The sequence below is a fragment of the Rhipicephalus microplus genome, chromosome 7 (assembly GCF_043290135.1).
Source record: "Rhipicephalus microplus isolate Deutch F79 chromosome 7, USDA_Rmic, whole genome shotgun sequence".
NCBI lineage: Eukaryota > Metazoa > Arthropoda > Arachnida > Ixodida > Ixodidae > Rhipicephalus > Rhipicephalus microplus.
The window spans coordinates 164733431-164745704 of NC_134706.1; the positions used below are offsets into that span (position 1 = coordinate 164733431).

A 12274-nucleotide genomic window follows, 5' to 3' on the forward strand; every position below is an offset into this window, starting at 1 on the left:
GAGAAGAGTGCACGCTTGTTTCCGGCCGTTGAAGGCCTTTTCAATATTATGTGCGAATTCTGGGGTCCTCCAATATCGCCGTGCTGTGGGACCTAGTTCCTCCTAGAACTGTCGAGAAGAGCGTAAAAAAATGGGGCATTCAAAAGTGGTCAACCGAACCAAGAACGATGCTCTTTCGGAGGGCGGTGGTAGCGGCCGCGACAATGGTTCCCAATCGGACCTCTCAATCATGATTCTAACTAGATCATGCGTGATCGGATATGACTAGTCAAAGTCCGTACTAGTTTTGTTAAATAAACAAGTGCACTTCACTTGCGCTTCCAATCTATTTTATTTTTTATGTACATACTGCATGCATTAGGAATACTGTGAATTTCTTTGTATTCGTTCGTGAAATCCCCGCATAATTTGCACACCTCCTTCTCGGAGCCCCAAAATATTGAAAAAAGTGCACAAATTATGTAAGTAAATACGGTAATCCTAAGGGAGAAAAAAGAATGCTTTGGTTCGACTTTGGCCAGTCAAAACTGGTAAAGCGGGCAGTGGCTTTGCTTTGTGTGCAGCAAGTTATCAATAAGTCGTGCTCTCACGCGGCACTGGCCAGCCTTAAAGCACATACTACCAGATTAAAGAAGGCCCTGCACCCAAATAAGGTAATTAGCTCAGTTGCCAAAAAGGCCCTTGCGATCGCCACTACTGGTAAGGTAAAACAACCTTCTAGGTCTAGTGGGAGCACGGAAAGACCGGCAGTCATTCCCTCTCTCATAGAATGAAGAAAAATACAAAAGTTTGACATAGTTCTTTTTTCAAGGCCTAACAAACTGAAAGGGCTTTGCGAAAGAGTAAATGAGTGTAAAAGCAGAAGGAAGAAAAACTGGCTGTAGAGTTACGCTGAAAAATTAATTTGCCTAATGCTCAGAAGGTGTAGTTTACGGCATTCCCCTCTCATGCAATAAGAAATAAGATAGGCCAGATTGGGAGGTACATTAATGAGAGCTTAAAAGAGCATAATTATGCTGTGTCACTTCTAACGCATCCAGCTCGTTTGGCTTCGCACTGCGCAAAATGTAAGTGCACAGCGATGTTTCCCTGACACAAAACTTTTGGCGCGATCTATTGATCAGACGGAAAAGGAAATTACAGAAATTTTTTTGCATGCATATAAGTGGAAGGTGCATAACACTTCTTCGATGGCTGTTTACCTGAAAAAAAAAAAAAAAGGACTTTTTGAAGGAAATCGTACCACTGCATACGTAATTCTTGCCACGTTTCAGTGAAATTGCTTGATGCCCGGACATGTTTATTTTTCGTACACTGTTTTCTATCACTGAATTCCTCTCTTTTTTTTCTTTTGTCTCATACATAAGGCTGTTCACAATCAAAGTACTTGCTGGTTTGCGTACCATTCTGCGTCCTCTTTTGTTTTTTCCTCACCCTGCAGAGCATCACAAGCATGAAAATAAAGAGGCCACATTTTACCAGCACTGTTGTAACGCAGCTTACCAAGATGATGTCACCATGTTTGCTCAGATCTCGCGAAGCCCTCTAGCCACAGCATTTGTTCTTAGCCAAAAAAGTGCTATTTGCATTCACTTTTGACAATTCTCACATTATCTTTCAATTTAAGCAGTCCACACATGCTCCAGTACTTTTTTTAACATCTCTTAAATTAAAGTGACCAAGCGATATGATGTCAAGGTGGGAGAGCTTATTACCGTATTTACTTGCATAATCCTCAAACTTTTTTTGGCGGAAAACCGATGCAAAGTTGGGGGGTGCGAGAATTACGCGGAGAAAGCTTTCCAAGAAAACGAAGTGGCCGCAAATCGGGATTCTCACACCAGCAACTAACAGCAAGCTTTGAGAAGTACTAATTAAAACTTACCTCAACTTTAAAAGCACTGGTTCAACACAAGGCAAGATTTATTTGAGACACTAAAGGTGCAAGCAATTAGTCGAGAATTAGAATACTGTACGCAAAGCTTGTGGGTGTTGTGGCCCTAGCGGTAGCATTCGTCGCGCAACAGGAGCCCTCAAAAGGTAAGCGTAAGAAGTCAGTATTGGGCTGATGGCTATTTAATATAATCGTCCGCAGTTACCTTCTGAAGAAAGAACGTTTACGACCAATCACAGTTGTAAACACACGGCAGGCCCAACGCGTCTTGGTGGCTTTCAGCTGCGGTCACCAGTAGCGAACACAAAACTCGTAGACTCCGAAGGGCCTACCGGCGGCCCTGTTGTCATTGTTTAGTGCATGATCTATCACTTTCCACTTGAAAGCAGCCGTGTAGCTTCAGTATCATCCCATAACGTGACATGATTACCAACACAACATACAAAACACGCCGCAACATGCACTAGCCACTTTGGCTTGGATTGGATTGAATCTCCGTGCAGTAATAGTACGCTTGATGCTTAAGAGATGGCACCAGATGACGCTTGCTACTATCATCACTGGCTGGAACGAGCAGACGACATTATTGTGGCAGTTTTTTGGGGTGTGATAATTACTCGAGAAAAAAAAAAAGAAGTCGTATTTTTGTCGGACGATATGGGAGGTGCGAGGATTAAGCGAGTAAATACGGTAGCTGCTCCAGAGACTTCCCCAATCCCTCCACTTTGCACACAAGCACTAAATGAAATTGCCTTTTTGAATCTCTTGAAACTTCAAAATTCAATAAAGTGTACAACAGTTACATTATGCACTTACATTAAGCCTGCTTGCACTTCCGGAAAATGATGAATAATTTAGAGAATAATAAATTTCAAATATTCAGCTTTGCACAAATCATCCAATTCTTAAACACGGTGCCCTCAAGCCATAGATGAGCAACACAAAATGTGGCACTGAATCACACTCGCTAGAGAAATATATTTTATGCTTAGGGGGGGAGGTGGCATTGAAAAAAAACTTTTTTATTTGTTGACCTACAGCAATGAAATTTGGCATGCATACTCATAAGTGTCTAGAATAGGGAAATATGCAGTTTCATCATGATAGCTTCAGTAGTTCTTAAGTTACATAATGCTACACGATCCAATTATATGGTCTGCTCGTGGAAAGCCTAGCGCTGCAACAAAACATGCCAGGAAGTTGGAACGGTGTTGATCTTTACTCAAAAGAAAGCTACAGGGTATGGCACTCTCGGAATTTTTTAATAAGTTCTCTTTTTTTTTTTTAGAGATCATCATGGCTGCCGACACACATTGTCAGAAACAATGACACGGACAAATCATTGTCTAGAAAAATAACAAGGCCACAAAACAGAAATTGAAGATTGCTGTACCCACAAGCAGTGTTCAGGGATTCAGGGAAAAAAATCAGAATCAAAATCGGTCCAGTCATTCTTGTGCTACTCTTTCGACGAGCAATGCACAATGTCCAAAACACACTTGTGAGAAAAAGCCTGTCGAAGTTTTCGACAGGCTTTTTTCAATGAACTTTTTTGTTTCTCGTTGGATATTGATGAAAATTGGCACAGACACTAAGAATGACATCACAGTGCTTCCATAAAAATTTTGAAGTGATACCACAAATACTTTACAAGAAACAAATTATTTCTTCATTGAACCATGTGGAGGGCCTGAGCATAATGTCAAAAAAAAAACAGTATTGAGAAAGCTGCGTTTAAAGTTTCAACTTTTCTTTACGTCTCTAAGACGCCTAAAAATTGTGATCTCAGGTTTGTCTTGTGATATTTGACTTCTTTTCATGATTTACTCCTTTTCATGAGTTACAAAGAACACGTATGGATTTCAAACCAAGTTCTTTGTATGAAGGAGTGGTGTGATAGGTATGACATAAAAGATTGTAATTGAATAAAACCATATACTGAAATTATTACACATACTTTTTTTTTGTGCTGAAGTTGTAATTAGCATAATTAAGTACTTGATTACAAATATTCACTGAACTTTTTTTTTTTTTGGAGAGAAGTTTATTGCATCAGAAAAATGGATCACACCATGACGGCCTATGCCTTTTTTCTAAATAACAAAGTTATGGGCAAAAGACTGGTGGCACGGGAATTTCCACCAGTATAATTAATGACACGAAACGGGCATATAAAAATTCATGCACCTGATTCACACATGCTCTTTCGCCGCTCTAGCCGTGAAACGCATCATCTTACAGCCGGTCGCGGAAACTCTAATCTACAGCAATTCATTAACCTCGAAACATTCATAGACGTTCGTGGCGATATCAAGCACAGCTCCAAGCACGTCTGAATCGCATCACACAAGCGTACTGACAGCACTCCATATGACCGTGGGGTGCGCAGCCGTGTGGACAGTGCAGCCGGCGCGTAATGCACTTGCCGGCGGCGTTCGATGACGATGCACGAAATGTGTAACTACGAAGACAAAAAATCGGCACGCACTGCACTTGGAATCGCATTTTCGAATGACGACGCGCGAAACTGCTAGCCGCTGTACCGAGCGATCCTTGGCAGTGAAGAGGGGGGGGGGGGGGGTGACGAGCTTGACTGTGTTGTCCGCTGCCGATGCGTAAAATGCCCGTACAATATTCAGAGGAGCTAGCGAGTGATGTGGTACATTCCTTGCGAAGAAGCACGTCACCAAGAGTGCGCTTGCGCGTCGTTCGTGCCCGCAGTCTCGCTGTCAGCAGAGTTAGGCCTAAAGCTGACTCCAATGATGCGCCACACTCGTAGACCGCCGCGCGCTCACTCGTAGTAATCTGATCGTGCATCTGGTGCGGCCACTCGTAGTAATCAGATCGTGCCACCGCTTACAGCTTCGTTGCTTGCGAAGAAGCGCGTTGCCACGAATGCGCTAGCGCGTCGTTCCTGCCCGCAGTCGGCAGAGTTAGGGCTAAAGACGACTCCAATGACGTGCGGCGCTCGTAGACCGCGCTCACGCTCGTAGTAACCTGATCGCGCATCTGCTTACTGCTCGTAACTAAAGCGTAGTTATATCTTAAGTGATTATCAAGCCGTGAACACATCACGATGTGGCGATTTTCGAGAGCCATGTCCTCACGACGCACAAGCAGCAGACGACAATCTCCCGGAACGAGCATCGGGCCAATGGCGAGGCGAGCTGAGGCAACATGCGGCCACGGCCAATCAAGGGCCTCAAAACGACCTTCAAACATTTGCTTTTTGCTCGCTTGTTGTTAAAGGGAGGAGCCAGCTGAGGCGGAAAAGTTAAACACGGAGAAATGCTCTTTCCGATGAGCCCAAGAAGCCGGCTCCCGGCCCAAGCATCGCGAACCTATAATTTTTTTAAAATCGCCGTTTTCTCGCCATTTCCAGAAAAACTTTTGCTACCTAGGTGGGTGAAACGAATTTTCCGAAGCACTTCTGCGCGGTTTTCAGTGTAGATATTTTGGAACCAGATAGAAAAAGGGTTCCAGAAACTGAAAACTTGAGTTTAAAAAAATTGATTTTTTTGCCATTTTTCGCGATCCCAAAGCCGCGTCCCCCCTTAAGGCTCACTAAGACTCAGCGTCCCCAAAAATTTCCACTACTGTAGCCACCTGAACTCAGCAAAATCTTCCCCAAGTGGACTCACTTGGGCTCAAACTCACTCGGACTCGAAGCCCGATCAGAATTCGAGTGAGTCAACTGATATGTTCTGCAACACTGCCTGCATATCTCACCTGAGGATGCTGCTGCTCCAGCTGTATGGCAGGTGTCTGCAGAGGCAGGAGCCACAAAGGTCTGTGAACGGACTACTGCAGTAGGCTTTTTCACCTCAACTTCCAGGCTTTGGCCTCTTTCAGTCAGCCTAGGACATAGTTAATTATAACATGCAATCACAGATGCACACACCTGCCCTTCATGCTACACGAACATCATGTCGAATGGCACAATTATTCACACTATAATGAAGGAATGAAGACAACAACAAGGAACAATGATCATCATCACGAGAGAAAGGCACCACGAGATTGGTGCTCGAGCACCACTATCTTCTTTGCCCTGTGTCTATTTCCGATTTATCGCGTATTCGTTAGGCTCGCCCTACATTTGGTGGAGGTGCTGGGTTTCCACATCACCTACGGCCTGCAACTCCAACCCGCACACTGCTGTCGACCATGCAAGTTCATCCTGCCCAACAGATACTGCCTCTTGTGGCAGCTGTTAGCCCCGGCTGGTTTCGCCAACAAGACTCCCTAATAATTGCAGGCACGAATGATCAGGATGTTGAGGACTGGCTGTCGTCCTGCAAAAAAGTCAATAGACCCAAGAGGTGGGATGACACTGCTAATTAGGGCACTGTCAACTTTTACCTCATTAAGGTGGCCAAGCTGTGGTACACAAACCACGATACTTTCAAGAAGGCAATAATCACTGTTTTCAATTGCCCAGCCGTACGAAAGTAATGCACCAAATATTTGCACATACAGGCACAGGAACTACGTGAAACTTTTACCGCATACATTGCAGATGTAATCGATCGCTGCTAGCCCATCAATGTCTCAATGAGCGAAAGTTCCAAGATACAGCATGTTACAAAGAGCGTTTATGACTATGTTTTCAGACGCTCCTCGCAAAGTCTCCTAGCACTGTGTCTTGAAGTGATGACTTTGTGCGGCAGCTATGATGAATTGAGGAGGCAACAAGCTCTCACATGATGTTCATCCCAGATGATCCAACACTACAATGGACGTCATGCCTGACCAGTCATACCTTCTCGCACAAATGAAAGACTTCGTGGGTGAGGAAGTGACTTGTCGGCTTTCTCTACGGCATTTTGGCTCATTGCCAGAAGCTCTCACAGCAGCAGCCACTGTGGAAATAAAGGCCGTTGGCTCCCATGCAATGACATGTGATCCAGGCGCAGATTTCTGAGGCTATCACGTTGACCTTTCAGTAGCACCCTGTCACCGCGCCTCTTACTTACGCTGTGGCACTAAAGCAGCAGCAGGTACACCAGCCCTCACCATTTCATGGAATGCCGCATATCTCAGCCGCGACTCAGCCGTCCACTGCATGGGCCGCTCTCTTTACCACAAATGCCGGTAGAACGCGTGATAACTAGCCGATTGGTTTTGTATACGGCTATCCTGGCCATATCGCTCGACACTGCCATCGTCATGTAGCAGGATACGCAGACACCCGGGCACAAAACAGCTAGATGGACCTTCCTGCTATCTCGTTATCAAAGCTCGGATCTTCAATCAAACAGCTCTTCCCGTGACTATTGGAAATCTACATCTAGTCTCTCACCTCTACCTATCCGCCGCTCCGTGTCACCCATGCGTCGGCGACCAGCTTCTGAAAACGACGGAAACTAGCCGCCACAGTTCAGGAGGCTAGAACTGGGCTGTTGAATTGCTCAAGTCCTTGAAATTCGGCATAGAATATTAGTGAAGTTCTTGTAGAAGGTACTCAGCCATATGCTCTTGTCGATATTAGTGCTGTCATTTCTGTTGTAGGTGCCAAACTTTGCCACAAGCTTCAAAAAAATTACCACGCCTCTTGATAATATGTTCTTGCATACAGCGAATGGAGAACCTGTTCGGCCTGTAGCCATCTGTACTGCCCTGATGATCGCGAAGGACTGATACACTGTTAAGTTTATCGTCCTTTCATAATGCTCGCACGGCATCATAGTTGGCTGGAATTCATACCCGGCTGAATCGGACAATGTGTTTAACTTTTGTATACATGGTATCGCTTCATGCCATTGGCTGTAGTATTTTGTTATACTGTGAGATGGTGAAGCACCACATGCCTTTATGGTACAAATAATCTGTTCGCCGTAGCCAAACTTGTGAACGGAGCAGGAGCCTCTGTCAGGCCTCGGTGCCTGTTACTCTTGCCACCTTTCTGTAATGTTATCAAATAAAGCTGTATTATGATTTGTCACGTGACCACGTGTAATTGATTATTCAATATATGAACTTGAACTCTTCCTGTTTTACGACCAACCCTCCAAGCACACTCAGCCCACCATGCACAAACTAGTAGTCAAAGGAGGCACTGAAATTCCTGTGACAGCGATGTTTTGCTCCCCATGTTCTGTGACATTTATGATGAAGCTGCATTCTTTGAACAATCAAACTTCTTGTTCAGACGGCAACCACTTCTTCTGCCTTATTCGAACCTACCCATTTCTGAAGGCAACAGCGCTATGTGCTTCATCAATCTCCTTCCGTATCCCGTTCAACTGCTTAAAGGTGAATCTTTTGGACATGTGCAGGCCATTGGCAAAAGACCAAATGTCACCATGCCGCAAGATTCTGACAATGGCCACGACGCCATCAGTGCTCTGAGCCATCTTAAATGTGCCACTTTCGAAGCTATTCCATTTATCGATCGTAGATGGACTGTCACCATCTGAATGCTCCGATCTTCTCCAGCTGCTGTACCAGTTCCGCCAATCCTTTTATGTTGCTCAACCTGCCCAGGGCGGAACTTCTACTATGCTTCACTACATCGACACAAGCTCCGGCAGGTCAGTTGAACAGCCATCATACCATGTTTCCACCGCCAAATGTCAGGTTATCACCAAGCGAATGACGATATGCTAAAGCTCGACGTTATCTGACTTTCAGCAAGTCCGTGAGCATCAACTATTGTTCTAGTTAAGAAGAAGGATGTTCCAATTCGCTTCGGCATGACTCCAGGCGCTTAAATAAGATCACTCGGAAAGACGTATACCCTTGTCCAGGATTGATGATGCGCTTGATTGTTCACAAGGTGCAGAGTTTTTTTTTGTCGTTACATATGTGTATAGTGAAAGCACATTAATTTTCCCCTCGTTAATTCGAACTTTCAGGTTAATTCAAACTGATGGGCGTGGTCCAGCCACGATGTATAGGCGCCTATAAGTTAACAAACTCGTTAGTTCACGCGCGTATCGGCTCCTCTATCGATAATTCGAACTGCGCGCCACTGCGTAGTGGTATTTTATGCTGCCGCCTAAGCTTTTATGGCTATACGATAGGTGGCGCGAACGCTGAGCGCAGGCGCAATTCAATCTAATCCAATCCAGCGCCTGCATACGCGGGCATAGGGCGTCGTTGCGCGGCTGCGGCATACTGCGCCGACTGCGCGCGCTTTTTGCATCGTGTGGCGGTTCGTGCCGAACGCTTTTCTGTGTCCTTTGTGTGCCGCCTATTCAGTCGCTAGGCCTCGTGTGCGTCAAAGCTACGAATTCCTTTAGCGCCGTGGGTTTTGTGATGGTGTTGCCTTCGACTGCTGGGCCTAGCATACTGCACTTACTATGACTTTTCGCGGAAGAGAACAGGGCACCAAAACGCTCAAAGAGAAGGTAGAAATCTTTTGTGAAAAAACAGTGGCAAAAAAAGCAAGCTTGAAACCACAAGAAAGCATGGCATCCCAAAAAGCACTCTTTCAACATATATAAAGAATGCGAGAGCGATTGAGGAGGCCTACGCAACTGATGCATTCACTGGCAGTCGCAAGAGGCTTCGCAAGGCGAAGCACCCGGAATTAGAGCGCGCAGTGCTCACATGGATCAAGGAAACGAGGAGCCAGAACATCCCATTGAGCGGCCCTATCGTTATATCGAAAACAGCAAACTTCGCTCTTCGCCTGAAAAGTGATACTTTTAAAGCTTCAGAGGGCTGGATTCATCGTTTCTGAGACAGGCACGAGAGTGTATTCCACACCGTGTCTGGCGAAGGCAAAGACGTGAACAGCAAGACATGTACAAAGTGACAAAGTGGTGCTTTGCAAGAACTCCTTCAAGAGTATTCGCCGCACGATATATTTAGTGCCGATGAAACGGCATTATTTTATAAGCTGCTGCCGAGTAAAACGTTGACCTACACAGGCGACACCTATGCTGGCGGGAAGAAGCAAAGACTGCGTTACTGTTTTGGTCGCAGCAAACATGACCGGGACCGAAAAACTACCACTGCTGATCATAGGTGAGGCCCTGAAGCCTTGTTGCTTCAAGAACGTCCGCACACTACAGGCAGAGTATACAGCCAACACCAAGGCATGGATGATGCGGGAAATATTCAAACAGTGGCTGATAAAGCTTGACCGCAAATTTGAATTAGCTGACAGAAACGTGCTCTTGGTAGTCGACAACTGCTGAGCGCACGTGCTTTATGTCGACTTGAAGGCGATGAAGCTCTCGTTTCTGCCTCCGAACACAACGGCGTCCTTGCAACCAATGGACCAAGGGGTAATTAAGAACTTGAAATGCTTTTACAGGCACCACATGATGGAGCATTTGGTGTTGTGCACCGCCGGTACAAAAGCCTATGATGTGACACTGCTCTCGGCCTTGCATATGTTGGTGCGGGCCTGGGTTCAGGTCACGGCAACAACTCTTGTCAATTGCTTCCGTCACAGTGACTTTTGTGTGACCATTGAGGGCACAGCTGACGATCTCGACAAGCGCGAGGCCGACGTCATTCCTGACTGACCGCTGGATGCGCTTGGTGACGTGAACTTCGGCAAATAAGTCGATGCAGATTGCAGTGCAGTGGTCTGGAGCACTATCATCGACGACGATATCATTGTGCAGGCGACTGCCGGAGAAGTGCTCGTCGACGGCGTGGGTGAGGACGATAAAGATGAGGCGCCAACGCGGCCAACAGCTTCGGAGGTAATGAAGGCTATGCGTGTCGCGTGCCTCTTCTTCAGCTTCGAGGAAGATGAAGAAGATGCTTTCCGCCACGCTCGCGCATTAGAAAACAAAGCTATGACAATCAATTTCAATGAAAAGAAGCAGAAAGTAATCACAGATTACTTTTGCAAATTTTGTCTGATTTTCAGATAACCCAGTTTCAATTCTTGCTGTTTTTTCAATAAATTAGTTAGTTCAAATTGGTTTAATTTGAACTCATTGGACATCCCCGTAAAATTCGAATTAACGAGTTTTTACTCTACGTGGTATTAGCAGGTGCCCTTAGCAGATGCCGATCTAAAGCAGGTCCAAAGACAGCCTCTGTGACACACAACACACTATACGAATCCAATGTCATGCCTTTCGACCTCTGCAATGCGCCGGCCCCCTTCAAGCGAATGATGGACTCAGTTCTATGAAGTTTTAAATAGAACGGATGTTTCTGCTACCTCGACGACATTGTTGTCTTTGCACCCAACTTAGCAACACACCTTGCGCGCCTGAGACATGCACTGACGTGTCTCCAGAATGCTCAGCTTCAAGTGACTCCAACTTTGCTGTGCGAAAGCTCGAAATTTGCAGTCATGTCATATCAGAGGATGGTGTACTATTAGACCAGGCTAAACTACTTGCTGTCACTGTCGAGCAGTTATGGAGTTTTATAAGATTACGCTCCTACTTTCACCGGTTAGCCATCGTAATGATCTATGGTGGCTACAACCTTGCATGTGCTTTATCGCAGAAGCAGAAAAAGAATGTGTGGTCTGGGGCGCCCTTGTTTTTCATCGTTATCAGCGGCTACGGCACACACCAGCACTGGAAAACGATCAAGCCTCAACACCAAGAAAGGTCACTGAAACATGAGCACATTTCGACAGCAAGATTGATGGTGCAAGTCCCAAAATCTGCCCTCCTTCAGATGTCATTCTAAATGGATACGTCTCGCAGTTACTAGGATTGAATTTGCAAACAGTGAAACTACCATGGCACTTCCTTGCTCCCCACTTGAGAAACTTCCGGTGGTACTCACTTGGAGAAACGCCTCTCCAGAACCTTCTGCGTGGCCAGGGAGATCTTTTTTGGTGCCTGAAATACAAGCGGTGGATTACAACACAAAGTGCAAGTCGACACAAACTTCCAAATGCAGCAAACCAGTTCCACAGTTCCCACGCAAAGGAAATCTTTTCAGCAGAGGGCAGCCCTAAATAAACCCAGACTGGTTTGCTAGCAACAAAGCTTAACAGCCAAATAAATATATCCACACGAAATCATCTTTGGGTGTTTTTGCAAAGACAGCGTAGAACAATCGTACTGTCAAAGCCTGCTACAACAAAACTGACGGGTTGCGCAAAAAAAATTCATTTTTGTGAAATTTAGTTGCAGTGACCTTCCATATAAAGACCACGAAATTGCCGTAAAAGTCCCCATATAGCCTGGGGTGTTTTTTCTAGATTAGGGTACGAAATTTTTCAACCCTGTACTATATGTGAGTCCCAAGAATTTTCGACCAAAATTTAGTTTTGAATTCGGCATAGCGCAGTGCTATTATCATCATCCAGTGTTTGCGCGCTTCTGTGCTTAGTGCTACGTAGCGTTAGCAGCAGTAGCAGGCACTAGTCTTACAGACCCATGCATGCAAAAGTGGTCAGTGGCCCTTGATTCAACTTGGCACCCATAACAACGGCCACAATTTTAC

General features: G+C 45.5%; 1 protein-coding gene across 5 annotated transcripts in view; it reads right to left on the minus strand.

Moving 5' to 3' along the window:
* LOC119180191 (uncharacterized) overlaps positions 1–12274 on the minus strand; it is a 218774-nt gene that overhangs the window by 34230 nt on the left and 172270 nt on the right. For 4 of the 5 annotated variants that reach the window (XM_037431334.2, XM_075869894.1, XM_075869892.1 and 1 more), the window contains exons 12-13: positions 11609–11664; positions 5624–5751 (exon numbers count right to left, since the gene is read on the minus strand). In XM_037431334.2, the coding sequence (XP_037287231.1) occupies positions 5624–5751; positions 11609–11664 (184 nt within the window). Of the gene's footprint in view, positions 1–5623; positions 5752–11608; positions 11665–12274 lie in introns of those variants that run through there. The other variant, XR_012885119.1, reaches the window with a different exon arrangement.